Source organism: Macrotis lagotis, chromosome 1, assembly GCF_037893015.1.
Source record: "Macrotis lagotis isolate mMagLag1 chromosome 1, bilby.v1.9.chrom.fasta, whole genome shotgun sequence".
In the NCBI taxonomy this organism is placed as follows: domain Eukaryota; kingdom Metazoa; phylum Chordata; class Mammalia; order Peramelemorphia; family Peramelidae; genus Macrotis; species Macrotis lagotis.
The window spans coordinates 486,281,368-486,308,009 of NC_133658.1; the positions used below are offsets into that span (position 1 = coordinate 486,281,368).

A 26,642-nucleotide genomic window follows, 5' to 3' on the forward strand; every position below is an offset into this window, starting at 1 on the left:
AAAAGAACAATGATGCAGCAATGGAAAAAAAAAGGCAACGGAAGGCAAGAAGCATGGTCCCATACGCACTTGTGCTCCAATTAGAATGGAAGGCAGGAGATGGCATGGAGAAGGATGATGAGGATGCACGTGAGGATTCTGGTCTTATCCAATAGGCTCGATTATCCCGATTACCTTTCTTACTGGGCCCACTGACATCACACTGGAAAACATCTTCACAACTTTCACTGTGCAATCGTTCTTTCTGGAGAAGTTTGTCAACTCTCTGGATGATGCACTCCAGGCTTTTATCAACATTCAACCAAACTTTTTCCTTAAAAGGAAATAAAATGCCTTCCTTATTCTTTCCAAAATGACCACTACCCCTAAGTTCCAAGAATTTACACAAAATGATATCCACAGACTCCACTGAGCCTTACTGCAATTATGGTTTCACTTATTTGTTAAAATTTATCTGTCTTACTCACATGTACAAAAAATATTACAGCAGCTCTTTTTGAAGTGGCAAAGAAATGGAAATGAAAGGGATGCCCATTAGTTGGGTAATGGCTGAAAAATTACGATACATGAATGAGATATAATAATATTGTTCTGTAGGAAATCATTGGAAGAGGCAGTTAGGTGTAGCAGTGGAGGAGAGAGAACACTGGCCCTGAAGTCAGGAGGACCTGAGTTCAAATCCGGCCTCAGACATTTAATAATTACCTAGTTGTGTGACCTTGGGCAAGTCACATAAACCCCACTGCCTTGCAAAAAGCAAAAAAAAAGTCATGGGTAGGTGGACTTTAGCATGGAAAAACTTGTGTGAACTGATGTTGAAGGAAGTGAGCAAAAGCAGAGAATATTGTATACACTTGTGTGATGATCAACTATAAATGACTTAGCTCCCCTTAGCAGTTCAGAAGCGATCAAGGACAATAGTAAAAGACTTGTGATGGAATATACCATCCACATCCAAAAAAGAATTAGAGTCTGAATGCAGACCAAAGCATATTTTAAAACTTATTTTATGTTTTTTGTCTTTTTCTCATGTTTTTTACTCCTTTTAGTTTTGATTTTTCTTTTATAACATTACTAATATGGAAATATATTCAATATGATTGTATATGTATAACCTATATCAGATTACTCACTGTCATGGGGAGGGGGAAGGGAAGAAGAAAGATGTGGAACTCAAATTCTTATGAAAAGATTAATGTTGAAAACTATCTTTGCCTATAATTGAAAAAATAAAATAACATTAAAAAAGTTCTGTTTTTTCCAACAAAAACAAAATTCTATTATAGCATTCCCCAAGTTTGATTATGAGAAAAACTAGAAATGTTAGAAAACTGTAAAATATCTGTGTTAAACCTTAAATATTAAAAAAGGAAAACAAGGATTAGCCAATAATTACAGTCATAGACAGTAATCAATATTTGACTACAGTGGCTTATCTTCTTTCATACTTCAGAGATTTATTCTTCTAATCCCTGGTCCTTAGCTGTTAATATCTACTATCATTACAGTGGAGGTACCTATTTATTTATGAAGAGGCACTGGTTTTAATAGATCCCAAATGAACTGTTAGGAAGAGTTAGAAGGTTGATTTTCACTTTTTTGCCCATTACAGAAAGTGGTTCTATGGAAAATTAAGTTGAATTTTTTTGTCAGAAGACCTTGCTACTTATTATTTGTGAAATCGTGGGCAAATCAAACCAAATGGGACCACAGTCTCCCTACTTGTAAAATGAAGGCCTGGACTAGATGACCCGAATGATTTCTTCTTCAATCTCCAAAACGATGATCTCTATGAGCCCCCAAATCAAAACGCTTGTAAAATTATTTTCTCAATGAATAAAAATAGGCTGTATGGCTATTTTCCCTTAAAAAATAAACATTTTATTCCTAGAAATCTAGTATTCACCTAAATAAGTGTGATTTTAATAGGCAAAAGGAAAAAACCCACATCCTGCCCAAAACTAGCAAAGTATCTCCTATTAAATCAGGGATTCAGGACTTTCTGTTAATAAAGAATTATGCTATCCAGGCATGATAATTCAAATTAAATATAAAGGATAATAAGATCTAGGAATATTATTTTAAGTAATTGAAAATAGGCAGATATTACTCTGTTAATTAGTAGAAAGGGTACGAGAAGAACAGAGGTCTTGGAGTAAGAGAGCAGATGCAAAACCCCCCCCCAACAAACTAAGAATTAAAGAGCAGAGAAATGATGAGCTATACCTAAGATGAGGCAACCCTGCTCTGTTTTGCTCAACTGTTAGGTTTTTGGTTTTTGCAAGGCAATGGGGTTAAGTGACTTGCCCAAGGTCACACAGGTAATTATTAAGTGTTGCAGGCCAGATTTGAACTCCTGACTCCAAGACTGATGCTATTGTATCACCTAGCTGCCCTTTATCTGTGTTTTCGTTGCAAGGGAAGGGCCTATCAGTTAAGGAGAGGAGCAGTCAATGAGAAATGCTAATTTTATTTGTTTGTTTGTTTATTTGTTTGTTTATTTTTAGATTTTTGCAAGGCAATGGGGTTAAGTGGCTTGCCAAGGCCACAGGGCTAGGTAATTATTAAGTGTCTTGAGGACACATTTGAACTCAGGTCCTCCTGACTCCAGGGCTGCTGCTCTATCTACTGCGCCACCTAGCCACCCCAAGAAATGATAATTTATTTTTTTAAGGCTTTGATAAATACTTTTGTTTTCAAAAGGGGTTACAAATCTAAGAATAATTCTCAAAAACCAGATGACATTCTCAGGCACAGGGAGACTATTGTAGACCATCTGGTGGTTTCAGAGGGACATCATAGGGACATCAGTTCCTTAAGAGAAGTCCATAAAGAGAATAAGGAAGCCTTCCTAATTCTGCCTCCTAATCTGGTCAAGGGTACATACCTGATGATCAGTAGTGCCTAAAGGTTAGGGCAGTGTCCAATCTGAAAAAAGGTGGTTGAGAAGGCACTATTTAGGGGAAATAGGAAATAAGCTACTTGGAAAAGGAGTCTCTGGGAATAAAAACATAAAGACAAATTTAATTTCTTCTATCTAGGGGTACTATAACAGATACAGGCACTTACCCATTCTGCTTCATGCCAATCTGCATGGAGAGAGCGACTGTTTCTTCCTGTATACTTTGCCACAAGAGTGTCTTGATCATTCCTTAGCATCACCTGCTCCTCCTCTGTTGCACTGGGAGATGCTTTGGAGGCAATATAATCAGGTCTAGCAGCATTCAATCCATGTATTGAATTAGCCAACAATTTACAGTCACAGACAGTAATCAATTGTCTTGTCTGAGAAAAAAAATACAAACAGTGTTTATGGATAAGCCCTGTCACTTTTGTCTTTTTATTTCTGGTGAGCCCTCAATAAGTGCAAGCTAACTAAATTGATAAACAAAATTTAAGAGCAGCTAGGTGAAACAATGGATAGAGAGCCAGGTCTGGAGTCAGAAAGACTTAAGTTGAAAACTGGCTCCAGACATTTACAAGCTATGTGATCCTGGCTAAGTCATTTGCCTCAGTTTCCTAATCTGTACAATGAGCTGGAGAGAAAGAAATGACAAATCACTCCAGGATTGTCAAAGAAAACCCTAAATGGGGTCACAAAGAGTCAGACATGACTGAAATGACTAAGCCAAAAAAAACCCAAACCCTTCAAGAATTATTAGTTTCAACTATCTTCATCATCACCACTACTTATGTAACTACTACCAGTTTCTTAAAATATTTAATAACTCATAGAATCACATTTCAAAAGTTCACAGCAACATGATGAATTTAAGAAGGAAGAAGATTTTCCCAATCCAATAGACAAGAATAATTGAAGGAGGGGCAGCTAGGTGGCGCAGTGGATAAAGCACAGGCCCTGGAGTCAGGAGGAACTGAGTTCAAAACCGGTCTCAGACACTTAATAATTACCTAGTTGTGTGACCTTGGGCAAATCACTTAATCTCACTGCGTTGCAAAAAAATCAAAAACAAAACAAAAAAAAGAATAACTGAAGGAGGTTGTAGACTCACATTTAAGTAAGAAGACAACATTATCTGCCTGAAGATGCCAAAGAGAAAATATTGACTCATAAGTCTGACAGGAGATGAAATGGGCTTCTTCAAACTAATTAGACTATGTTTTTTTTCCTTTTTTTTCATTTTAAAGATTTTACTTATTTTGAGTTTTCTAATTTTCCCCTAATCTTGCTTCCCTCCCCCCCAAAGGCAATTTGGCAATCTTTATATTGTTTCCATGGTATACATTGATCCAAATTGAATGTGATGAAAGAGAAATCATATCCTTAAGGAAGAAAAATAAAGTATAAGAGATAGCAAGATTACATAATAAGATATCAGTTTTTTTCTAAATTAAAGGTACACTATGTTCTTTTTCAATAAAATTCATTCATTGATTTAAAAAAGTGATGGTTCTTACTTGGCTAGTTCCAATGCTATCTGAAGGTTTTTGACTTCTAATCTTCACTAGACACAATAAGTCAATCAGTTAGTAAATTAGAATTTATGTAAGCACTCATTAGAAGTGAAAAGGACACAAAGAAAGGCAAAAGACAGTCCCTGCTCTCAAGAAGTTTGAGAAATAATTCAAGATACTGTTTACATATAACATTGAAATCTGGTTAAATAATTACTGCTGATATTATTCAGCATATGATTTTCATATGCATCTGTAATGTCAAACTCCAGTAGAAACAGGTTCTTAACCAAATGAGTTAGAAAAGCACAAATTAACTTTTTTTTTGTTTTTTGTTTTTAGGTTTTTGCAAGGCAAATGAGGTTAAGTAGCTTGCTCAAGGCCACACAGCTAGGTAATTATTAAGGGTCTGAGACCGGATTTGAACCCAGGTACTCCTGACTCCAAGGCCGGTGCTTTATCTACTACGTCACCTAGCCGCCCCTTAACTTATGTTTTTTTTTTTTGTTAAGAATTTCTCAGTTACATTTTTCTGATTTATATAACCTGGTCTGAGCTTCATCATTGTCTGTGATGCAGATGTAGGTTATTATCAACATCTGACAGATAAGGAAACTGAAGTAGAGAAGGACAACTTAGTGACAGCATTTGGAATCCCCCCCCACCCCCACCAGGCAGGGTGACTTCTAGGGATTCAAGACTCTTTCTACCAGTCTATACAGAATCTTAGCACTAAAGCTCAGAGAGAGCTCAGAGGCCATCTCATCTAATCCATGTACAGAATCATTTGACAGATAAAGAACCAGAAGCCCACAGAGTAAAAATGACTTGCCCAACATCAAAGCTATCACATTTTGAAATGTTCATGGCAATATTTGGTGTGGCAGAAGAGAGTGGCTAAAATAACAGAGTTTATAAGACCTAATTGAGATAAACTCAATAAGGAAGCATGACTCCTCTCCACTCAAGCTGGCAACTATTAGACCCTGGGCTTAATTAAACCTAGGTTTCTGATTCCAAATCCAATGCTTTTCTCAGGATGGCACAGTTGCCTTTCAAAGACTTTCAAGTGACTCTTTGAGCTTCTCCCAACATCAGGACTCTTAGATAAACCCTAGATGGTAATAGTTAGATTCTTGGGAAAAGTAATTAACAAAGCTAAAGGAAGATAGATTTTTTTAAAATTAATTTTTATTAAAGATATTATTTGAGTTTTACAATTTTCCCCTCAATCTTACTCCCCCCCCCCCCCCCCCCGAAAGCAATCTGTCAGTCTTTACTTTGTAGGAAGATAGATTTAGAGCTGGAAGGGACCTTTAAGTCTGACACTTCCCCTCAATTTGCTGATAAGGAACCTGAGATACAAAATGATTAAGAGACTTGCCTATTAGCACTTAAAAGGTAGGACTTTAACCACATCCTTCTGACCCAAAATCCAGTACCCTGTCCATTATGCTACACTTGCCTAGTATTTTCCATTTGGTTCCAAATTTCTATTTCTATTAAGCCAGTTCTTATCATTAATTATGAAGACTTAATCGATAATACCATAATTCAATAATTCTAAAATAATGCTTCATTACTGACTAGGGAAGTCATTTCATCTCAATGGGTCTTCTCTTTAAGAAAATAAGAGGGTGATTACTAAAGTCATTTCCCTCTCTCACATTTTAGTATTCTCTCTTTTTTTTGGGGGGAGGGGGAGTTTGTAAGGCATTTGGGTTAAGTGACTTGCCCAAGATCACACAGCTAAGTAAGTATTAAGTGTCTGAGGCAAGATTTGAACTCAGATCCTCCTAACTCCAGGGCTGGTGCTCTATTCACTGTGCCACCTAGCTGCCCTCTTTAGCATTCTCTCATTGTAAAAAGGATATTGGTGTAGATTCCTACCACGGTGTGATTTTACAAAGACAATGCTCCACTCTCCTTTTAAAATACAAGTTTTGGGCATGCTGAGTGAACATTGTATACATTAACAGTGATGTTGTGCAATGATGATTTCTCAGTAATAGAACGATCTAAGAAAATTCCAAAAAACTCATGATGGAAAATACCATCCACACCCAGAGAAAGAACTGATGAAATATGAATGCAGATTGAAGCATATTATTTTCACTTTTTGGAGATGTTTCTATTTTTTTCTTTTGTTGTTTCTACTTTCATAATATGACTAATGTGGAAATATGTTTTACAAGGTTACACATGTATAACATCAGATTACTTGCCATTTGAGGGAAGGGGAAGGGAGAGAAATTTGGAATTCAAAATCTTTCAAAAATCTATATATAATTAGAAAAATTAAAATATAATTAAATTAAAAAATAAAACATACATATTGTCATCTCCATACCTTATCTGCTAAGATGGCGAGAGTCCTTTCAAGACCATTAGATGATCTATCCTTGGCTGCCCTTGACAGCCTTTCAGCATAGTAACTGACTTGAGTTTTTAAAGTGTTGATCTGGGCGATAATCTCCTTCGCCCTGACAATATCCTGTGGTACATATATTATTGATTGGCAGCTGGGTGAGGTACTGAAAAAAAAAGAAGGAAAGGTTTTTAAAGTGATATTTAGAATAGTTCAGTAATTCAGTAAATTTTTCCCCCTGCTGAACCCAGTCATATACCCCTAGACAACCAAGAATAATTAATTATCCCAAGGCTCTTTGACTTTCACCTAAGTTGACTTCTCTGTCAAAAATTTTCATTAACTTCATTCAAATGAAGAATTAGTGGCTTTTATTGCCCAGTGGAAACTGTAATAAAATAGAAACAAGGGGGTACTCCCCTACAGACAATTTTAATGGTGAGATTTGCTAACAAATTCCTTTTTGGGGGTTTCTATTATTTAGCCAGTTAGCACTTTGGTCTTCCTTTATTCTGTTTTATCTCTTGAGTGAATGTGCCTGTTTTTTTCCTTTGCTCTCAGGGTACCAGGGTACCAGTTTCTGTATTGAATTTTTTCTATTTTGATCTATCAGCTTTGGTGGAGAAGGGAAATGTCAAATCAGGAGAGATCTAAGCGATATTAAACTTTTCAAATTTTGGTGTAATCTCTGACCTTCCTCCTCATTCCTAGACAAGGACAATTATTCAAACCAGTCAGTGAGATATAAAAAGCATATTGTGGACAAAGACAATTAATTTCAGAAAGAATGAGTGGACTGGTTTGGAAACTAGTCCTTTACTTAAGAGCCTTCAGATCTGACTGCCAGTTAGAGAAGACTAAATGAAAGTCACAAGTCTTTTCAACCAAGGCTCCAAAACAACAAAAATAATTTTTATTAAAAAAAAAAAAAACAACTCGGGGTGGCTAGGTGGTGTAGTAGATAAAGCACCGGCCTTGGAGTCAGGAGTACCTGGGTTCAAATATGGCCTCAGACACTTAAGAATTACCTAGCTGTGTGGCCTTGGGCAAGCCACTTAATCCCAATTTGCCTTGCAAAAAAACCTAAAAAAAACCCCCCTAAAAAACAACAACTGTGAGAGCAAGGAGAATCAGAAAAGAAAAACAAGTGCTGAAATTCATACTGTATACAATTGGAAAATCACAGACCAGGTCTAAAAAGGTACATTTATGTTCTTCCTAAAGGAAGAACAATAAAATTATCTCCTCAGAGGATGAACTCTGATGTTCACTGGGTGAGGACCAAGGGAAGGATGAGATAGATGCAGAAAAGCAAAAGGTAGCATTCATCTCACCTGTCCTACAATTCCTTTTTAGTTGCAAGTAGTCCAAACAGCCTTTAAACACCTTTATAAATTATACTTTCTCCCCACAATTGGGCGAACATGCAAAAACAAGGATTTGCCAGAAGCCCATGCAGCAGACGGAGCTCAGATCTGTTTTAGTACAAAAATTTCATTTCACAGCAGGAGATTCACATTTATCCATTTTCCAATCTGCAATTACTTTTTTCAAATGAATAGCTGTCCATTTACAATTAATTTACCATTCCACAAATTCAAAATGAATTCTTAAAGCTTTTATACTTTGCCATCTTTTCCACATTAGGTGAGGAAGAATATAACAATTCATCTTCAATATCCTCAAAAACCTAACAGTTTTTAATGTTAAATTTGCACCATTTACCATAGAAAAGATCTGGGACAGGTGAGAAGAGGGGAATTTTATTTTGCTTAAAGATTTTATTTATTTTGAATTTTACAATTTCCTCCCCCAATCTTACTCCCCCCCCCCAGAAGGCAATCTGCCAGTCTTTACATTGTTCCCATAGTAGATATTGGTCCAAATTATATGTGATGAGAGAGAAATCATATCCTTAATGAAGAAACATAATGTATAAGAGATAGCAAGATCAGACAATAAGATATCAGGTTCCCCCCACCCCCAGTCTTTGTTCTTTGTTCAAACTCCACAGTTCTTTTTCTGGATACAAATGGTATTCTCCATTGCAGACAGCCCCAAATTGTCCCTGATTGTTGCACTGATGGAATTGAGTGAGTCCATCAATGTTGATCATCGCCCCCATTTTGTTGTTAGGGTATACAGTGTTTTTCTGGTTCTTCTCATCTCACTCAGAATCAGTTCATGCAAATACCTCCAGGCTTCCCTGAATTCCCATACCTATACACACACACACACACACACACACACACACACACACACCACAGCTTGCTAAGCCATTCCCCAACTGAAAGACACTTACTTGATTTCCAATTCTTTGCCACTACAAACAGGGCTGCTATGAACATTTTTGTACAAGTGATGTTTTTACCCTTTTTCATAATCTCTTCAGGGTACAGACCCAGTAGTGGTATTGCTGGATCAAAGGGTATGCACATTTTGTTGCCCTTTGGGTGTAGTTCCAAATTTCTCTCCAGAAAGGTTGGATGAGTTCACAGCTCCACCAACAATGTAATAGTGTCCCAGATTTCCCACAACCCTTTCAACAATGATCATTATCCTTTCTGGTCATATTGGCCAATCTGAGAGGTGTGAGGTGGTACCTCAGAGAAGCTTTAATTTGCATTTCTCTATTAATGATTTAGAGCAATTTTTCATATGGCTGTGGATTGCTTTGATTTCATCTGTAAATTGCTTTTGCATATCCTTTGACCATCTGTCAAATGGGGAATGACTTTTTTAAAAATATAAATATGATTCAGTTCTCTGTATATTTTAGAAATGAGTCCTTTGTCAGAAACAGTAGTTGTAAAGCTTGTGTTTCCCAGTTTACTACATTTCTTTTGATCTTAGTTATAGTGGTTTTGTCTGTGCAAAAGCTTTTTAGTTTAATGTAATCAAAATCATCTAGTTTGTTTTTGGTGATATTCTCCATATCTTCCTTAGTCATAAACTGCTCCCCTTTCCATAGATCTGACAAGTAAACTAGTCCTTGATAAGAAAAGGGAAATTTTAACACTTTTGTTTGGTAGGTTCTTTGCCCAAATTAAAGTAATGCATAATATGGATGTGCATTCTACCATTTTAAAATGAGTATGATTATATTAGGACTCTATTAAAAAGGAAGTCCATGTTGTAACAAACATTTTAATGTTGTGCATGAGTTAATGTTAAACGTCAATTTTACAACAGGAGTTGAAGAGAATCCTCCAAACCATGGGTTCTTAAAATGCTATTGGAATGATTTCAGGATGGGGCAAATGGGGAAGTAATCTGTAACAGGGTAAGGGGAATTATCATCATCTAACTGAACTTTTATTTCTTTCAATTAAAAACTAGAAAGGGCAACTAGGATAGAGCACCAGCCCTGCAGTCGAGAGGCCCTGAGTTCAAATCAAACCTCAGACACTTAATAACTACCTAGCTGTGTGACCTTGGGCAAGCCACTTAACCCCATTTGCCTTGCAAAAACCAAAAAGAAGAAACCTAGTATATAGCATTATTCTGAAAAAGTGTCCATGTTTCAGACTGCTAAAGGGGTGCATACACAAAAATGATTAAGAATACCTGCCCTAATTTGGAATTATACCTAAAGGGCAACAAAAATGTGCATACCCTTTGATCCAGAAATACCACTACTGGTCTATACTCTGAAGAGATCATGAAAAAGTGTGCATCACTTGTACAAAAATATTCACAGCAGCCCTGTTTGTGGTGGCAAAGAATTGGAAATCAAGTAAATGTCCTTCAATTCGGGAATGGTTTAACAAACTGTGGTATATGTATGTCATGGAACACTATTGTTCTATTAGAAACCAGGAAGGATGGGAATTCAGGGAAGCCTGGAAGGATCTATATGAACTGATGCTGAGTGAGATGAGCAGAACCAGAATGCACACCCTAACAGCAACATGGGGGTGATGGTCAAACTTAATGGACTTGCTCTTTCCATCAGTGCAACAATCAATCACAATTTTGGGCTATCTGCGAAAGAGAATACCATCTGCATACAGAGGAAAAAATTGTGTAGTTTGAACAAAGACAAAAGACTATAACCTTTAATTTTAAAAAAAGCCATTATCTAATTAAGTAATCTTGCTATCTCTTATATTTTATTTTTTTCTTCTTATATAATTTCTCTCTCAACACATTCAATTCAGCTCAATGTATAGCACGGAAACAATGTAAAGACTAACAGACTGCCTTCTGTGGAGGGGGGAAGCAAGATTAGGGGAAAAATTGCAAAATTGCAAATAAATAAAATCTTTCAAAAAAAAAGAATACCTGCTTTAGACACAGCTAATTAATTTTTAATTATTCTACCTATCCCAGGTTAGAAGCAAAAGATACCATTTTCTGTGTAAATGGTTTGATGGGGAGGAGGGCAGTGTGATGTGATGGCTGTAAAAGAAAATTGTTTGAAAATAATTCCAAAGTAAGATTACAAGTGCCTGAGAAATAACAAAGTAGGAACACATATGCATACTGCTTTCTTAATCATTTTTCATATTAAAAAGAAACAGTAGTCTATTCCCTCAGAGTCAACTATCATGCTTCATGTTCAAGCTGAAGATTTTAAAGAAAATAATAAATTTGAGAATTAGCTATTCATTATCTAAGAAAATTGCAGTTGGAAGAGGAAAAAAATAATTCCTACATTTATAACTACGTTCACTTAAAACCAACATCGACAATGGTGCCACACTACACAACATTTAAAAAGCGCTGTACATTTAGAAATACGGTACAATATTCTTCTGTTTAAGAACAAGGCCCCCAACAAAAACTCTCTTCACAAACAGAAAACTCACCAACATTCCTCATAACTGCTAAAGAAAAGAATCAAAATTAAAGTTAGCAGATTGTTAGAGAAAAAAAAAAAACAAATGCAAAAATAAGCCAAATGATTTGGAAATACTTCTTTAAAAAAACAATAACAAAAAACAACAAACCCTGAGTAAAAAGATGATGAAATTTATGGACCAAATATATATTAACTGAGTCAGGGAATATTAATTAGTTGCTTCATGCTCAAAGCCCACAGGCAAGTCATCCACAAAAAGGTCAGATTTGTTCTCAATAGAAAATTTCAAAATGAAACTAAAGGTCTATGAGGGATTTTTATATTAGTAATGGGTGGAGGGATGAAAAAATATATATCATGTGTTTGAGCACAGATGAAAGCACTTGAGGAAAATTCATTAATAACACCGCTCATTATTTCTTTGACACTAGGTGAAAGTGTTTTTCATTAATTTGTTAACACCTAGTCCTGGGTCTCTCCCTTTCATGCCTTCCCTTGTCTGACCCCCCCCCCCCTTAAGGAGGCAGAGCAATGATGCTACCAAATAACAATATTAGCAGGTGTGTTCTTGTCAGCATCTGTTAGGACCTGACACATACTCTATCATAATGACCCAAAATGCACTCAGATGCTTGTCACAGAGCAACATCCAAGGAGGCCACAGAAGCACATGGTTTCTGACTGGCTGTAATGGGCTTGAGTCAAGACTTCATTTTATCTCTTAGCCTTGCTGAAAAGCACAACAAATCCTGTCTACCAAGTACGCTTGGAATTGCTGAACTATAGAGCTGTGAATTATTCAGCTTGCCTAAATTTAAGAAAATTTCTTGACAGTATTGACTCAGAAGATGAAAGTAATCTACTATGATATTCTAGTCTAGCCCTTGAACCCAGGCAGGCCTACATCTAAAAATTTTCTAGACATCTCCCATTTTGTTGTCAATGAAAACAGACAATCTCTAGTGAGCAACTTTTACATAGCTTATCAGTTTTTTGAGGACAGTGATTTTCCTAAAATATAGATCTGAGTCACACTCTTTCACCTCCCTCCCTTACCATGATAAACTCCAGTGACTCCCTATTACTCTGGGATCAAATATACAACCCCCTGTTTGGCAGTTTAAAGCTCTTTCCCAATCTTGTCCCTCTCTACCTTTTCAGTCTTCTTACATCTGTCCCTTCCACTAACCAGGAAAGCCAGATAGAATAGCCTCCTTGCAATTTCTTTTTTTTTATTAAAGATTTTATTTATTTTGAGTTTTACAATTTTCCCCCTAATCTTACTTCCCTCCCCCCTCCCCCCACCCCCCACAGAAGGCAATTTGTCAGTCTCTACATTGTTTCCATGTCCTTGCACTTTCTTAACAGACGTTTCCTCTTTGGATTCTTTGCCTTTGCCCTAGCTAAACCCCATGCTTGGAATTCTCTCCCCCCACCTTTACCTATTGGTTTTCCTAGGCTCTTTCAAGACTCAGCTCAAATCTCACCTTCTGGAAGCCCTTCCCTGTCCCCTGCCTTCCCTATTGAGACTATCTTCCATGTGCTTTCAAAGTGTTGTTCTCCCGTTATAATGTAAACTCATCAGGGCAGGGCCTATGTTTTTGCCTTTCTTTGTACCCTAGCAATTAAAATCATGGTATTATGTTTGGCCTGGAAAACATATAATATGTGTTGAATGACTATGCTATTAAAGTTTTCTCTCATATTTCTATTCGTATAATTTTAATTCTTTTGGATTTCTCCTCCTTGGCTCAACTTTATTTCAATGGTATTATGGGTCCTTTTCTCCTAACTTCCTATTCCAAGATTCTTCAAGATATAACTATTCTCCAAAGCTCTAAAATAAAGACTTCACGTGCAAAATTATTAGGCCTCATACATGCAGATCATCAGGATAATGAACTAACTATCCTATGAGGTCTCTTCCTTTAACTACCAAAAGGCAGAAGTACCAAGCTTGAACTCAAGTCAATTCAGGGACCCATACAGCTAGATGTAAAGACACAGGCAGGTTCCAAACCTGGTTTAACTAAAGTACTTTTGTAATTTAGTCTCCTAGTTTCACTATCCTTCTTGCTTTTGAGTTCTTTATCACTCCAGCTAAAAAAACAGATTGCAGAGTCACTCTTCTTTGATTGCTTTACAAAGGAGACTTAAGTAAGTCTTACTTGGGTGGTGATTCAGCAAAACTAACTGAGCTTGACTGTCCCTACCCATCGTCTTGTTGACTCTAGAGACTAATGACAGTTTCTGTTCTGAGAGTACATGACTTAGCCTACTAAATGAATTTTAATGAGGTTTAAGTAACTAAAGCAGAACTGAAAAAAGTTATTCACTTAAATGATATAACAAATACAAAGTACTTTACAAAATTTCTAAAAGCTCTAGAGAAATGATAGTTATAATGACATCATTATTCAAAGATAATCTTTCATAATAAATTTCATGTGCTTCAGTTCATCAAGAAAAAAGAACTATATGTGCTAAATGACTTTCAAAGTCAGATTAACTTTTTTAAAAAGTAATTTCTCCTAAATTTTTAAATTAAAGAGAATGAGAAGAAGAATCTGATCCCTTCAGCCATTCAGCCAGCTCCTTGACACAAATACAAAGGACAATACCAATTCTACAAGGCAGCTCCTTCCATGGAGCCAGAAGCAGCTCAAAATGGCCAGAATTCCCCCCCCCAAAAAAGCTTGAAGGGCATCAAACAAAAATAAAGATTGGGGAACTCCATAGTTACTTACTGTTTCTTGGTCTCTTCAAATTTGTGCAGTCGTTTTCGAAGACCCCCTGACTTAAAGCCTTGGCAATGTGCCGCAGCTGCTCCTATGGTGATGATGTCATAGTTCTGATCTGAAGGAAAAGAAAGGCTTTGTCAATTGCCCCAGGCTAACGACCCACAGGTGTCAGCACGGCCACCAAACAAAGCTTTCCATGCCAGCCTCCAGATGCCGTGAAATAAGAATACCATTATCTAGGGTCTGGTCATAAGACTTCAGGGCACTGATGATGGGTAGCTCTGGTCCAGTGGGTGGAAAGCAAGGCTTACATAAGGAAGACCTCAAATCTTTCCTCTGGTGCAATCTGGCTGTGGGCCACAAAGCATGGCACTTAACCTCATAGCATTCCAGAGAACTCGCTTAACCAAGAGTTATAGAGTAGATAGAAGAGGAATTGATAGAGGTGGTTTCCTCATTGAGAGGTGATTTTAATTTGAAAGAAAAGGAGAGACTGAAGAAAGAAGGAAGGACAGAAAGGAAAAGAAAGAAACAAAGAAAAACAGGGAGAGAGGAAGGAAGAAAGGAAGGAAGGTAAATAAGGGAGGGGCATTTCTACCACCTACATCAAAAAACTAACTTAATTGCCTGTAAATCTTACAAATCAAGAGATGGGTTCTCATTCAGGAGAATGGTACATGGGGCAGCTAAGTGGCACACTGGATAGAGCACCGGCCTGGAGTCAGGAGAACCTGAGTTGAAATCCGGCCTCAGATATTTAAGAATTACCTAACTATGTGATCTTGGGCAAATCACTTAACCCCATTGCCTTGCAAAAAAAAAAAATTTTAAAAAGAGAATGGTATATAGGATTAAGGAACTAGATTAGGTAATTCTTTACTATTTTTCCTTCTTGTAGGACATTCTTGGCAATTTGGGATTAGATATTAAATGATTTTTAAGAAACAGAATTGACCAGGGGATGGTGGAGTTGAAAGTCAAAAGGCCCTTTAAAAGAAAAAGTATAAAAATCTATGATATTCCCTTGTCTCTTTACACTTTTTATTATAAGCTCCCCAGTAGATGATTATGTGAAAAAGGCTATTGCTTATGTTTATCTCAGGCATTAGTTGTCTAGGAATGAGAGAAGTCCAATACAGGCTTAATAAAAAGGGAAGGAAAGAGAAATACCTGATGCTCCATCATCTTGAACTCGCATTCTCTGTATGTGCAAATTTGTGGGAACAAATTCCAACTTTTTATCAGCTTTCAAACTGCTCGCCTTAAAGGAGGGACCTAAAGCAAAGGAATAAGAGAAGATATATATTATACAAAGGATAGTCTCTCTTTGCAAATGGCACATAAAAAGTATAAAAAAAAAAAGGTATCGGCATGTTTCTGAATTTAGCCAGGTATGCTGGGGTGGTGGCTTGGAGATTTCTGCGTTGCCTACAAGAACATTTTAACTTGCAGATGGTAGGTGGGTGTAAACACTGGAAGAAAGGGCAACTTGCTGGCCAGGAGACTAGTTCCAGGATGTTTAGGTAGAACATGCTGTTAGTAAGGGTGAGGAAAGTCATCAGAGCTCTATGGAAACAGCAATACACCATTTGGAAGCTCTGGCTCAACACTGTGGCATGAAAGAGAGTCACAGAGTTATGCAAAGCAAGTGGGTGGATATGTCATATTCTATTACCACATGGCTATGCCAGAAATGACTTAATTCCAACTATAGAGACACTTTAACACCAAAAATTAGAACTATCTGCTCAATTAGAACAATACCTATCTATCTTGAATGGGGGAAGTATCAAAAGAAAAATATGCAGTAGATTTTCATACAACAGTTTTTCAAACAAAATGACAGCAACAACAATAAACACAGATTAGTCAATGTAAACAGACTGGAAGGAATTTTGTAATAAATGTCTTAGACCTTATTTTGATTATTCATACACTCAAGTCCTATGCCAATGCCATGTCACAGCATGGTGGGTCACCAAAGTTTCTCAAAGGCTATATCACTGGAAAGTACAATTCTAAAAGACTCTACTAAGCTAGAAAACCTTCAAAAACAGAGCTTGAGAACTAGCCTAGCTATTCAAAAAGGATCATGCATTAGGTGTAAGGTGATAGATATTTTTTAACATAACTTCTGAAGATTGTCTTCTAATTAATTAAAAGGTTGCAATTTATGGAAGTGAGAGGTATACAAGCAATAACAAAATGAAGATGATGATGATGATGATGTTTGTCCTTTGTTTTCAAAGAAGACCATGACATTAGGAAAGTGATGCTATGGTAAGCAATTGGATTTGAGTGAGGGGGTGCTACATGTACTAAGTCACCAGTCTCACTTTCTCCTCTGGAGCCATGTAGGTCTAGCGACTAGATATGAATCAGGATGACTGGAGATGGCCCTGGATGTGAGGTCATCGGGGTTTAGTGACTTGCCCAAGGTCACCCAGTTAGTGCGTCTGTGTCTTAGGCCACATTTGAACTCAAGTCCTCCTGGTTCCAAATCTAGTGCTCCAGGTCCAGCATCACATGTGGGTGGTTATGTGGATAGAGCACCAGGCTTGGAGTCAGGAAGACTCTTCGTAAATTCAAATCTAGCTTCAGATATCCCTTGGACAAGTCAACTTTAACTCTATTTGTTTCAGTTCCTCATCTACTGGATGAGCTGGAGAAGGAAGTGGCAAACCATTAACAAAATCAAAGAACCTGGAAATACTCCAATATCTACATCAAATGACTCAATCACAGGATAAAGGAGAATATACCTGGGTCCATTTCACAACTGAAAATCATTGTTTTCTTAAGAATAATTCCAGTCAAAAGAAAAACTTATTTGAGGTTGAAATGACAGAATTGAAATTAAAAGAATATAATCTTATTCTAAATTTTTGTGTGTGTAAAGGATGTCTAGTGATTCCTACAAACTCTCAGAATAATGATTTTAAATGCATAGAATACAATACACATAGGGATCATAAAAGAAGTCAATTACACTGAAATGTAATTATCAAAATATTTAATAAAACAAGTTCATACACTCTGGGTTGTTCTAAGAATCTCTGCTTTTAGAGGTAGGATGGCATAATGAATAGAGAACCTTACTTAGTGTTAGGAAAACCTAAGTCCTTTTTCTGTCTTCGACTTAAACTAATTGTGTGATCCTGGGGTGATTCACTTACTCTTCCAGGGTTCTAGGGAACTGTCTAAGACTTTTAGTTGTCAGAAGTTAATGACTTTTAAATTTATCAGGATAGGAGAGAGGAAAAAACTATCAAGTAAATGTGCTCTTCAGTTAGCAGCAGAGCTTTCAGATGAATGCCTCTCTACCTTCAGTCGAGGTATTTCTCAGCTGTATGACTACATCTTTTTTTTTTTTTTTTTTTTTGGTTTTTGCAAGGCAATGGGGTTAAGTAACTTGCCCAAGATCACACAGCTAAGCAATCTATAAGTATCTGAGGCCAAATTTGAACTAGGTTCTCCTGATTCCAGGGCTGGTGCTCTATCCACTGTTCCACCTAGCTGCCCCTGGATAACTTAGTCTTAACATTTAGCATGGTCCATAATTATGATATGATTTCTTCTCACTCAAGTATGTGAAAGTCACTGAGGTTCTTTCCAGCTGTAGGTCTATGAAGCTGAGATGGTATTCAAGATTAAGTTTTTCCACACGAAAATTTTAAGTGTTCAGTGGAAAAATTATATTAGATATTTAGGATCTTTGTATATTGTGAGAATGAAGGAAGGCATTTTAAGATGAGACTATTTGATCACAAATACTAAAAAACCAACTGAAAATAATATTTAAAAATCTAAAACCTATTCCAGTTGGAATCAAAGACAGAATGAGAGGGACTGAAGTACCACCATCATTTTAGGACTAAGCTAAAATTATCCACTGTTCTCTTCCAAAGAAACAAAAGCAAAGTATTTTTTTTTAGTTTCACATTTAAATGGTAGAGTGCTATTTTATACAATCATAATTTTCATTTCAACTACCACTCAAAATAAAAGAATTCAGAAGACGAATGCTCATAACAAGTAACTTGAGTCCTTTTTTGTGGTTTTGTTTGCTATGTCAAAGACGGAAAATAATTTATCTATCATATTGCTTTTCAACAGTGAACTGCCACGGCAACTACAAAATTCATCACCTTTTAAAATGAAATCTGAAAAACTCATACTTAGAGAAATTCCTATTTTCATGAGAATCTATAAAAATTCATTTAAAATGAATACATAATTGATCAATAAGGCCATTAGAACCGAGTATTTACTGAGATACAGATGGTATATTTTTGTAGAGTTAAAAAGGTAAAGGTGCCTGGAAGAATAAAGGTTAATTTCACTAACCTTTGTATTGATGTAGGTTAGTTAAGTTTTCCTGGTAAGTTAGTATTATGGTTTGGTACTGAGTAGCTATTTGACGACGGAGACTTTCCCAGCAAGGAGATAGCTCTCCCAATTCTTCCAATTCACAAACCCTGCAAGACAAAGACAAAAACAGACAACTTACATTCAATTCCAGGTTTGACCAGCATCTTCAATCTAAACTGTGTTAATGGAATACTGGAATTCTGTGCAATGTGAATGGAGGTGCTCAGGTAAACTATTTGTTATACTATTTTTTTAAGTTCTTTTTTTTTGCAATGCAAATGGGGTTAAGTGGCTTGCCCAAGGCCACACAGCTAGGTAATTATTAAGTGTCTGAGACCGGATTTGAACCCAGGTACTCCTGACTCCAGGGCCGGTGCTTTATCCACTCCGCCACCTAGCTGCCCCTTGTTATACTATTTTTAAAAATTTACTTTAATTCTTTCAAAACTTTTTTATTCATATCTCACTTTAATTTTCTAACATATTCCTTCTATCCCTACTCACTGTGAAAGCTATCCCTTACAAAAAAAAAGTTAGACAAAGAAAAAAACTTCAACAAAAACTACTACTTTTGCTGCTGGTCCTTAGTTTTCGAAGAAGACAATGACATCAGGGAGGTGATGCCATGACATGCATATTTGGATTTGAGTGAAGGGGGCTGTGCTAAAATTATCAGTCTCACTTTCTCCTCCAGAGCTATTTAGATTCAGTGGTCAGATATGGATCAGGATGACCAGAGATGGCCCTGGATGTGAGGTAATCACATCACAAGGTCACACAGCACTGCCCCCCCCCCCACATGCTGGGGGCCATTCTATTCATCAATGATTACTGCATGGACACTGTTGGAATCATTGGTTATCTGTCATCTCTCACTGATCTTAATGATTAGACTGCCCCCTTTTCCCATGATGCATCTATCTGATGAAATTCTTTATTCTATTTATTCTGAACACTTCTTCACCAAGATTATACTGCTGCCTACTTACATCCATAATGAACTTCTCCACTGTCCTTGGGATGACCTGTAAGTTTAAATCTTCAGAGATTATGGTACTTCATGATAGATTTGGAGCATCATGAAAAGAATATCAGTATTTATTATATTATTATGTCTAATTATATTAGACAAATTCAGCATCAAAAGGACTGTTACTTTTCAAAAGGAAATTCAGACTTTCTTCCTATCCAGTTCTTGCCTATCCAAGGTATGGACAGATAGAACTGCTCTATATAAGGGGTCCATTTCACTATATAGTCTTGTGTGAACCAATAGTCATTCTTCATTTACTTGGTTTTGCCTATGGTGATATTTAGGCATCTAAACATTAGTTATCTCAGTCATAATAGATCTTATTTAGAATGCTCTTTAAGGACATGATTTCTCTCTCATCACAACCCAATTTGGATCGAGGTACAACATGGAAACAAAGTAAAGACTGACGGAGTGCTATCTGTGGGGTGGGGGTGGGGGGAGGGAAGCAAGATTAGGGGAAAACTGTAAAACTCAAATAATATCTTTAATAAACATTCTATGGCTTTAAAAAAACAAAAAAACACAAAAAAATAGAATGCTCTACCAAGTTCAAGGGTTTGAAATAATCAATGTAATATCATCTGTAACCATGAGCAACTAGAGATGTTCACTATCTTTCATTTGGATTTATTTGGCTCTCTTCTGAGACAATGGCAGATATTTTTGGTAAACAAGGTTTTCTAATATCATAGGGATGCACAAAGTAAATTTTCTTATACTTTTCAAAAAACCTTGTGAGTCATCTTGTTGGACAAGTGCCATTAACAGAGGAAATTTATCCTATTTATTCTATTTTTTAAACATCAACAAAAAAATAAGCATAATGAAATCTTGAAGTCTCTGTACCTGTAAGTCAATTTATGTAACTGAAATTTTGATTTGCTGTCAGATAATTTTTAAAGAAGTCTTTTTTTTAAGGTTTTTGCTAGGCAATGGGGTTAAGTGGCTTGCCCAAGGCCACAGGTAATTATTAAGTGTCTGAGACTGGATTTGAACCCAGGTACTCCTGACTCCAGGGCCGGTGTTTTATCCACTGTACCACCTAGCCGCCCCAAGAAGTCTTCTTTAAAGAAGACTTTCATGTTATTTTCATTTAAGGATTTCCTCTGTTTATGTAGATGTTCTCCTAAAAAATTTTTTTTTTGTAGAAATGGGAAAGTTGGCCAAGTCGGTAGTTGTCAATATTTTCTTGGCTATTCTATTTGGGCAGTGTTAAGGTCCATACTTTTTTCTGTGGATATATAATATTTTATTTAACAAAATATGCTTATCTTGTATGTAGTATGTATGAAGTATGTAGCATTTAATGATTTCTGCATACTATTCCTTTTTATAAATCAGTTTATACACATTTCTTTTTTTTAATGTGTCACAAGATAACTTTTAACATTTTAACATTTTATTTGTTTTCCAATTATATACAATAGTAATATGTACCCATCATTTTTTGCAACTCTGAATTCTACAATTCCCCCCCCCCCCACAGAAGGCTGTCTGACAGTCTCTACATTGTGTCCATGCCACACATTGATGTAAATTGAATGTTATAAGAGTAAACATAAACCCCCCTGCCCCTTCCAAAACGATAGGAAACATCAAGGAGAGAGAGAGAGAGAGAGAGAGAGAGAGAGAGAGAGAGAGAGAGAGAGAGAGAGAGAGAGAGAGAGAGAGAGAGAAATGTACTTCAGGTTGCAATGGCTGTCTCTGGGGTGAGTTGCTTTCTTTATCATAAGTCCACCAGAGAAGCTGCTTCAATATTTTCCCCTCAATTTGCTATTACTAGCTGTACCTCCACTCTATTCCACCCCACTTCCATTTATTCTATTCTCTCTCTCCTTTCATCCTGGCCCTGTCCAAGAGTGTGTTCAATCTGAGTACCCTCTCCCTCGATCTCCCCTCTCTTCTATCACCTATTCCTCCCTTACCTCCCTCCATTCCCCTTCATCCCGTCCCTCTCCTCTCATCCTTCTCCAGGGCAAGACAGATTTCCTCACCTTATTGTGTATGTCATTTCCTCCCCAAGCCATTTCTGATGAGAATGAAGGCTCACTCATTTCCCCTTGCCTTCCCCCCGTCTCCACTCCATTGAAAAAGCTTTTTCTTGACTCTTATGTGAAATCTCTCAGCTTCTTCTTCATCTCCTTTTCCTCCCTCCCAGTACTTTCCCCCATTGCCCATTGATTCCATCTCTTTACCACATCATACCATTATATTCCACTCCTTCCTATGTGCTTCCTATATATGCTCCTTCTAACAGCTCTTATAAATGAGAAAGTTCGGGGCGGCTAGGTGGCGTAGTGGATAAAGCACCGGCCCTGGAGTCAGGAGTACCTGGGTTCAAATCCGATCTCAGACACTTAGTGATTGCCTAGCCGTGTGGCCTTGGGCAAGCCACTTAATCCCATTTGCCTTGCAAAAAAACTAAAAAAAAAAAAAATAAATGAGAAAGTACATATGAGTTATCAATATCTTCTTCCCATTGCAGGAATACAAACAGTTCAACATCATCAAGTTCCTCAGTTAGTCCTTCTCTTCCATTCCCTCTATGGTTCACCAGAGTCCTGTACTTGGAGATCAAACATTTTGTTCAGCTCTGGTCATCTCGATAGGAAAGTTTGAAAGTCCCCTGTTTCATTGGAAGTCCCTATTTTCCCCTGAAAGAGGGGAAAATTTTTGCTGGGTAGTTGATTCTTGGTTGTAAACCAAGATCTTTTACTTTCCAGAATATCATGTTCCAATCCCTATGAGCCCTTAATGTAGATGCTGCCAGATCCTGTGTAATCCTGATTATGGCACCTCAGTAGTTGAATTGTCTCTTTCTGGTAGCTTTTAGAATTTTCTTTTTGATTTGGAAGTTTTGGAATTTGGCTATAATATTCTTGGAAGTTTTTCTTTTGGGATCCCTTTCAGGGGGTGACCAGTGAATTCTCTTGATTTCTATTTTACCCTCAGTTTCAAGGATCTCAGGGCAATTTTGCTGTATTATTTTTTGAAAAATGAAGTGTAAGCTCTTCTCCTGGTTGTGGCTTTCAGATAGTCCAATAATTTTAAAATTATTTTTTCTGAATCTGTTTTTGAGGTTGGTTGTTTTTCCAATGAGATATTTCAGATTTTCTTCTAATTTTTGGCTTTACTGGAAGAGTTTTATTTCTTCCTGATTTCTTGCAAAGTCATCAGCTTCCCTTAGTTCCATTTTGCATTTGAAGGAGTTATTTTCTTCAGAGAGCTTTTTTATCTCCTTTTCCAGCTAGCCAATTCTGCTTTTTAAGGCATTCTTTTCCTCATTTGCCTTTTGTTTGTTTTTTTCCATTAGGCCTAAACTGGTTTTTAACATATTATTTTCTTCAGTATTTTTTTGTATATCTTTCACCAAGCTTTTGATTTGGTGAAATTTTTTTTTCTGATGATTTTTCTGCATCACTCTCATTTCTTCTAATTTTTCTTCCACCTCCCTTAATTGCTTTTTCAAATCTTTTTTTTTTGAGCTCATCCATAGTCTGAGCCCATTTTCTATATCTCTTGGAGGTTTTGGATACAACAGGTTCAATTTTGTTGTCATCTGAGTATATATTTTGATCTTCTGTGGGACTAAAGTAATTCTCTATGGCCAGATTCCTTTTCTGTTGTTTACTCATTTCCTCAGCCCAAGACTAATTTACAGCACTTCCTAGGCTTTGGGGTTGATTTTTCTTTTTGGGGGCACCCACTGGGACCTTTATTCCTCCAAGGTCTTATGCTCTCTAGCCTATGCTTTGATAGGTAGATGAACATAGCACTACCCTCTGCCCTGGGGCTATAGGGAGAGATCCAGCTTGGTTATTTAGTATGGAAGCCCAAACTGCAGTATGTGAGTGCAGGCAAACAGCAGAGTCCTACCCCCTTGGAGAGCAGAGAAATCTCTGCAGAATTCCCTTACTATCTCTGGGGTTGCAGGCTGCTTTCTCCTGATTTGCTGCAGGTTCTGCCGCTGTGCTCCTCACTCCACCCCTCACCCAGGTGCAGTAGAGTTCTCTCACTGTTACAGGTGATCTCTGGGCTGTGCTGGGCTGGGCAGTGGCTTTTTTTTCTTCCCAACCCCCGGTCCTGGTGAAGCACACCTTTCCTACACAACTTCTAAGTTATCTTTGACTGGGAAAATGTATCACTCAGTCTTTCTGGGTTCTGCCCCACTAAATTTTGGCTAGGGCCATCCTTTTCTGTTTTTTGGGGGGTTTGGGAGATCAGAGCTCTTGGGTGATACTGAGTATGAATCTCTCAATGGCTTTAAAGCTGTCTCCTCCAACATGGACTTCCTTTTGGGCTACTTGTCTAACATAGTTACATCTTGGTGGTCTCAAATGCCATTTTTTCCTACTTATTACATCTTGGAGACCATGATTAAAAATCCAAAATGGTGGCTCAATAAAAGAGAAAAGTTTGTCACAAAAATCTTAGTAGATCTTTTCCATTTCTCATTTCTTTTATCCTCCTGGTTTTATTTTTAACTGAGTCTGGTATGCCTTTGTTTTGTTGGGTGTCTTGACAAACTAATAATAAATCTGCTTTATCCTTTGCTGCTTCGTGCTCTTTTATGAGGCACAATTACTCATAATATATCATCCTTTTCTATAAAAATTGTATATTTATATTCTACATCAAGGCTGCCTTAGCTTAATTTCTTTCCCTTTGTTGGTTTTTGTTGCCTGAGGTGATTTCTAGGTTCCTCTGATCTCCTTCTGCTAAGTGATTTATATCTCTTACATGGCCTTTGGGAAAGCTGATAGTCTGTGCTAATGTGTGCTGATGTCCATTTCCTAATTTTTAGTTTCAATATATAGCTTAATATTCTCAGACACACAGCCCTCAATTGTATGCTACATCTCCTCAGTTTTGTTCTTCCAATTTGTTACTGATTTTGATCCTTGTTCCAATAAATTGGCAATGTGATTGAAGAGATAATATGAACATGATTCCCACACTGCTAACTAGTCACTTCCCAACTGTTATAGTCGGATTCATCAAGTTTTTTAATGATGTCATTGGCATTTGTCATTTCTCAGTGCTCTCCAGAGCTTTTTTTAAAACTCTAATTATAGGGGCTGCTAGGTGGCACAGTGGATAGAGCCCCGGCCCTGGAGTCAGGAGGACCTCAGTTCAAATCTATCCTCAGACACTTAATAATTACCTAGCTTGTGGCCTTGGGCAAACCACTTAACCCCATTTGCCTTGCAACCCCCCCCCCAAAACTCTAATTATATGTAAACAAAAATTTCTAAGATTCAATTTTTTAAAATTTTGGGTTCCATATTTTTTCTCCCACCCTCCTCTCCCCTCTTCCTTGAGAAGTCAAGCAATTTGATATAGACTGTACATGTTTTTCCTTGCAAAATAATCTACATTCAAATTCCATCACTTTTTTTCCTGGAGGTGGATACATTTTCCTAACACCTTTTTTGAAGTAGTGAGTGAGTTAAAAAGCCATCTGGGAAGAAATTAGGTTTAGATCAAGATCTCACACTATCTACCACAATAGGCTCAAAATGGATAAAAATCCTGGATTAAAAAAATGGATAAGGGGTGGCTAGATGGCACAGTGGATAAAGCACCGGCCCTGGAGCCAGGAGTACCTGGGTTCAAATCCGGTCTCAGACACTTAATAATTACCTAGCTGTGTGGCCTTGGGCAAGCCACTATTTGCCTTGCAAAAAAACCCCTGATAAAATGGATAAAAAAATGGATAAAAGGTCATATCAAAGAAATCTTTTACAACTATGAAGAGGGAAAGATAAATCATCAGACAAAAGATAGAGAAGATTGCAAAATATAAAATGGACAATTTTGATAACATAAAATAGAAAAGGTTTTACCCAAACAAAATCAATGCAGTTAAAATTAGAAGGGAAATAGTTAACTGATTCCCCCAGGAGGCACTATCTTATGCCAGAGGACAGTTACAAAATGGATTTTAAGGAAGCCAGGGGAGTTGGTAGGCTTGTGCCACAGTCAGAGAAAATGCTTAGACTTGAGAAGTGGGGGGTTCTATTTGTCAAACAGCCAGGATACCCGTGTCACTGCACTGAAGAATATGTGATGAGGACTAAGACGCAATTCTTCCATTTTCTCCAGATGGTCTCTCCTCTCTAATCTCCAGCCTTCCCCAATCGACTGGCTCCTTCCCTGCTGCCTACAAAAGGTGCCCCAAACTCATCATCCTTATCATTTGATCCAACCAGGTCTTTTTGCTTTCAATCCATGTCTCAATCCTTCCTTTATTTGTCAAATTCCTTCAAAAAGTTGGCTCTACTTGGTGTCTCCTTTCTCACTTCAAAATCTCTTCTAGAACTCTATTACTCTTACTTCTAACTTACATCTTCACCCAAAACTACCCTTTGCAAAGTTATCAATAAAATTTTTATTTGCCAAATGCAATAGCTTCCTCAAGTCACACATAATTTTGAGCTCTCTGTAGCATCTGACATTGTTGACTATATTCTCCTCTGGATATTCTCTCTTCTTGCATTTTCATGATACTCCTCTTTCCTGATGGTCTTCCTAGCTGTACAATTATGTTGAAAACATCTTTGCTCATTTATCACCCAAACTACTATGGGTATAACCCAAGTCTGTGTACTGTGCTCTCTTCTCTTTTTTAATTACCATCATTACCTGATGACTCTTAGTTCTACATATCCAGTTCTACTATTGTCTCTTAAGCCCCAGTTCTTCATCACCAACTAACTGCCTTTTGAATATTTTAACAGGGTACTTGATAAGAATCAAAATTGAATTCGTTACCTTTTTCTCCAAACCATTGTTGAAGAAACTGCAATCCTTCCAATCTCAGTGTCAAGTTGAATTTTTTAGTCCCTCACCCTATACATCTAATCAGTTGGTAAATCTTGTAGCCACCGACCTTGTGATGTGACC

At 37.1% G+C, this 26,642-nt stretch overlaps 1 protein-coding gene across 4 annotated transcripts in view; it reads right to left on the reverse strand.

Annotated features, from left to right (window-relative positions):
- Positions 1-26,642, reverse strand: part of INPP4A (inositol polyphosphate-4-phosphatase type I A) — a 216,858-nt gene that overhangs the window by 35,762 nt on the left and 154,454 nt on the right. Inside the window, exons 12-18 of one of the 4 annotated variants that reach the window (XM_074213739.1) lie at positions 18,677-18,807; positions 15,500-15,604; positions 14,336-14,444; positions 11,596-11,613; positions 6,767-6,950; positions 3,070-3,285; positions 175-313 (exon numbers count right to left, since the gene is read on the reverse strand). In XM_074213739.1, the coding sequence (XP_074069840.1) occupies positions 175-313; positions 3,070-3,285; positions 6,767-6,950; positions 11,596-11,613; positions 14,336-14,444; positions 15,500-15,604; positions 18,677-18,807 (902 nt within the window). Of the gene's footprint in view, positions 1-69; positions 314-3,069; positions 3,286-6,766; positions 6,951-11,595; positions 11,614-14,335; positions 14,445-15,499; positions 15,605-18,676; positions 18,808-26,642 lie in introns of all 4 variants that reach the window. The other 3 variants (XM_074213737.1, XM_074213740.1, XM_074213738.1) reach the window with 3 other exon arrangements.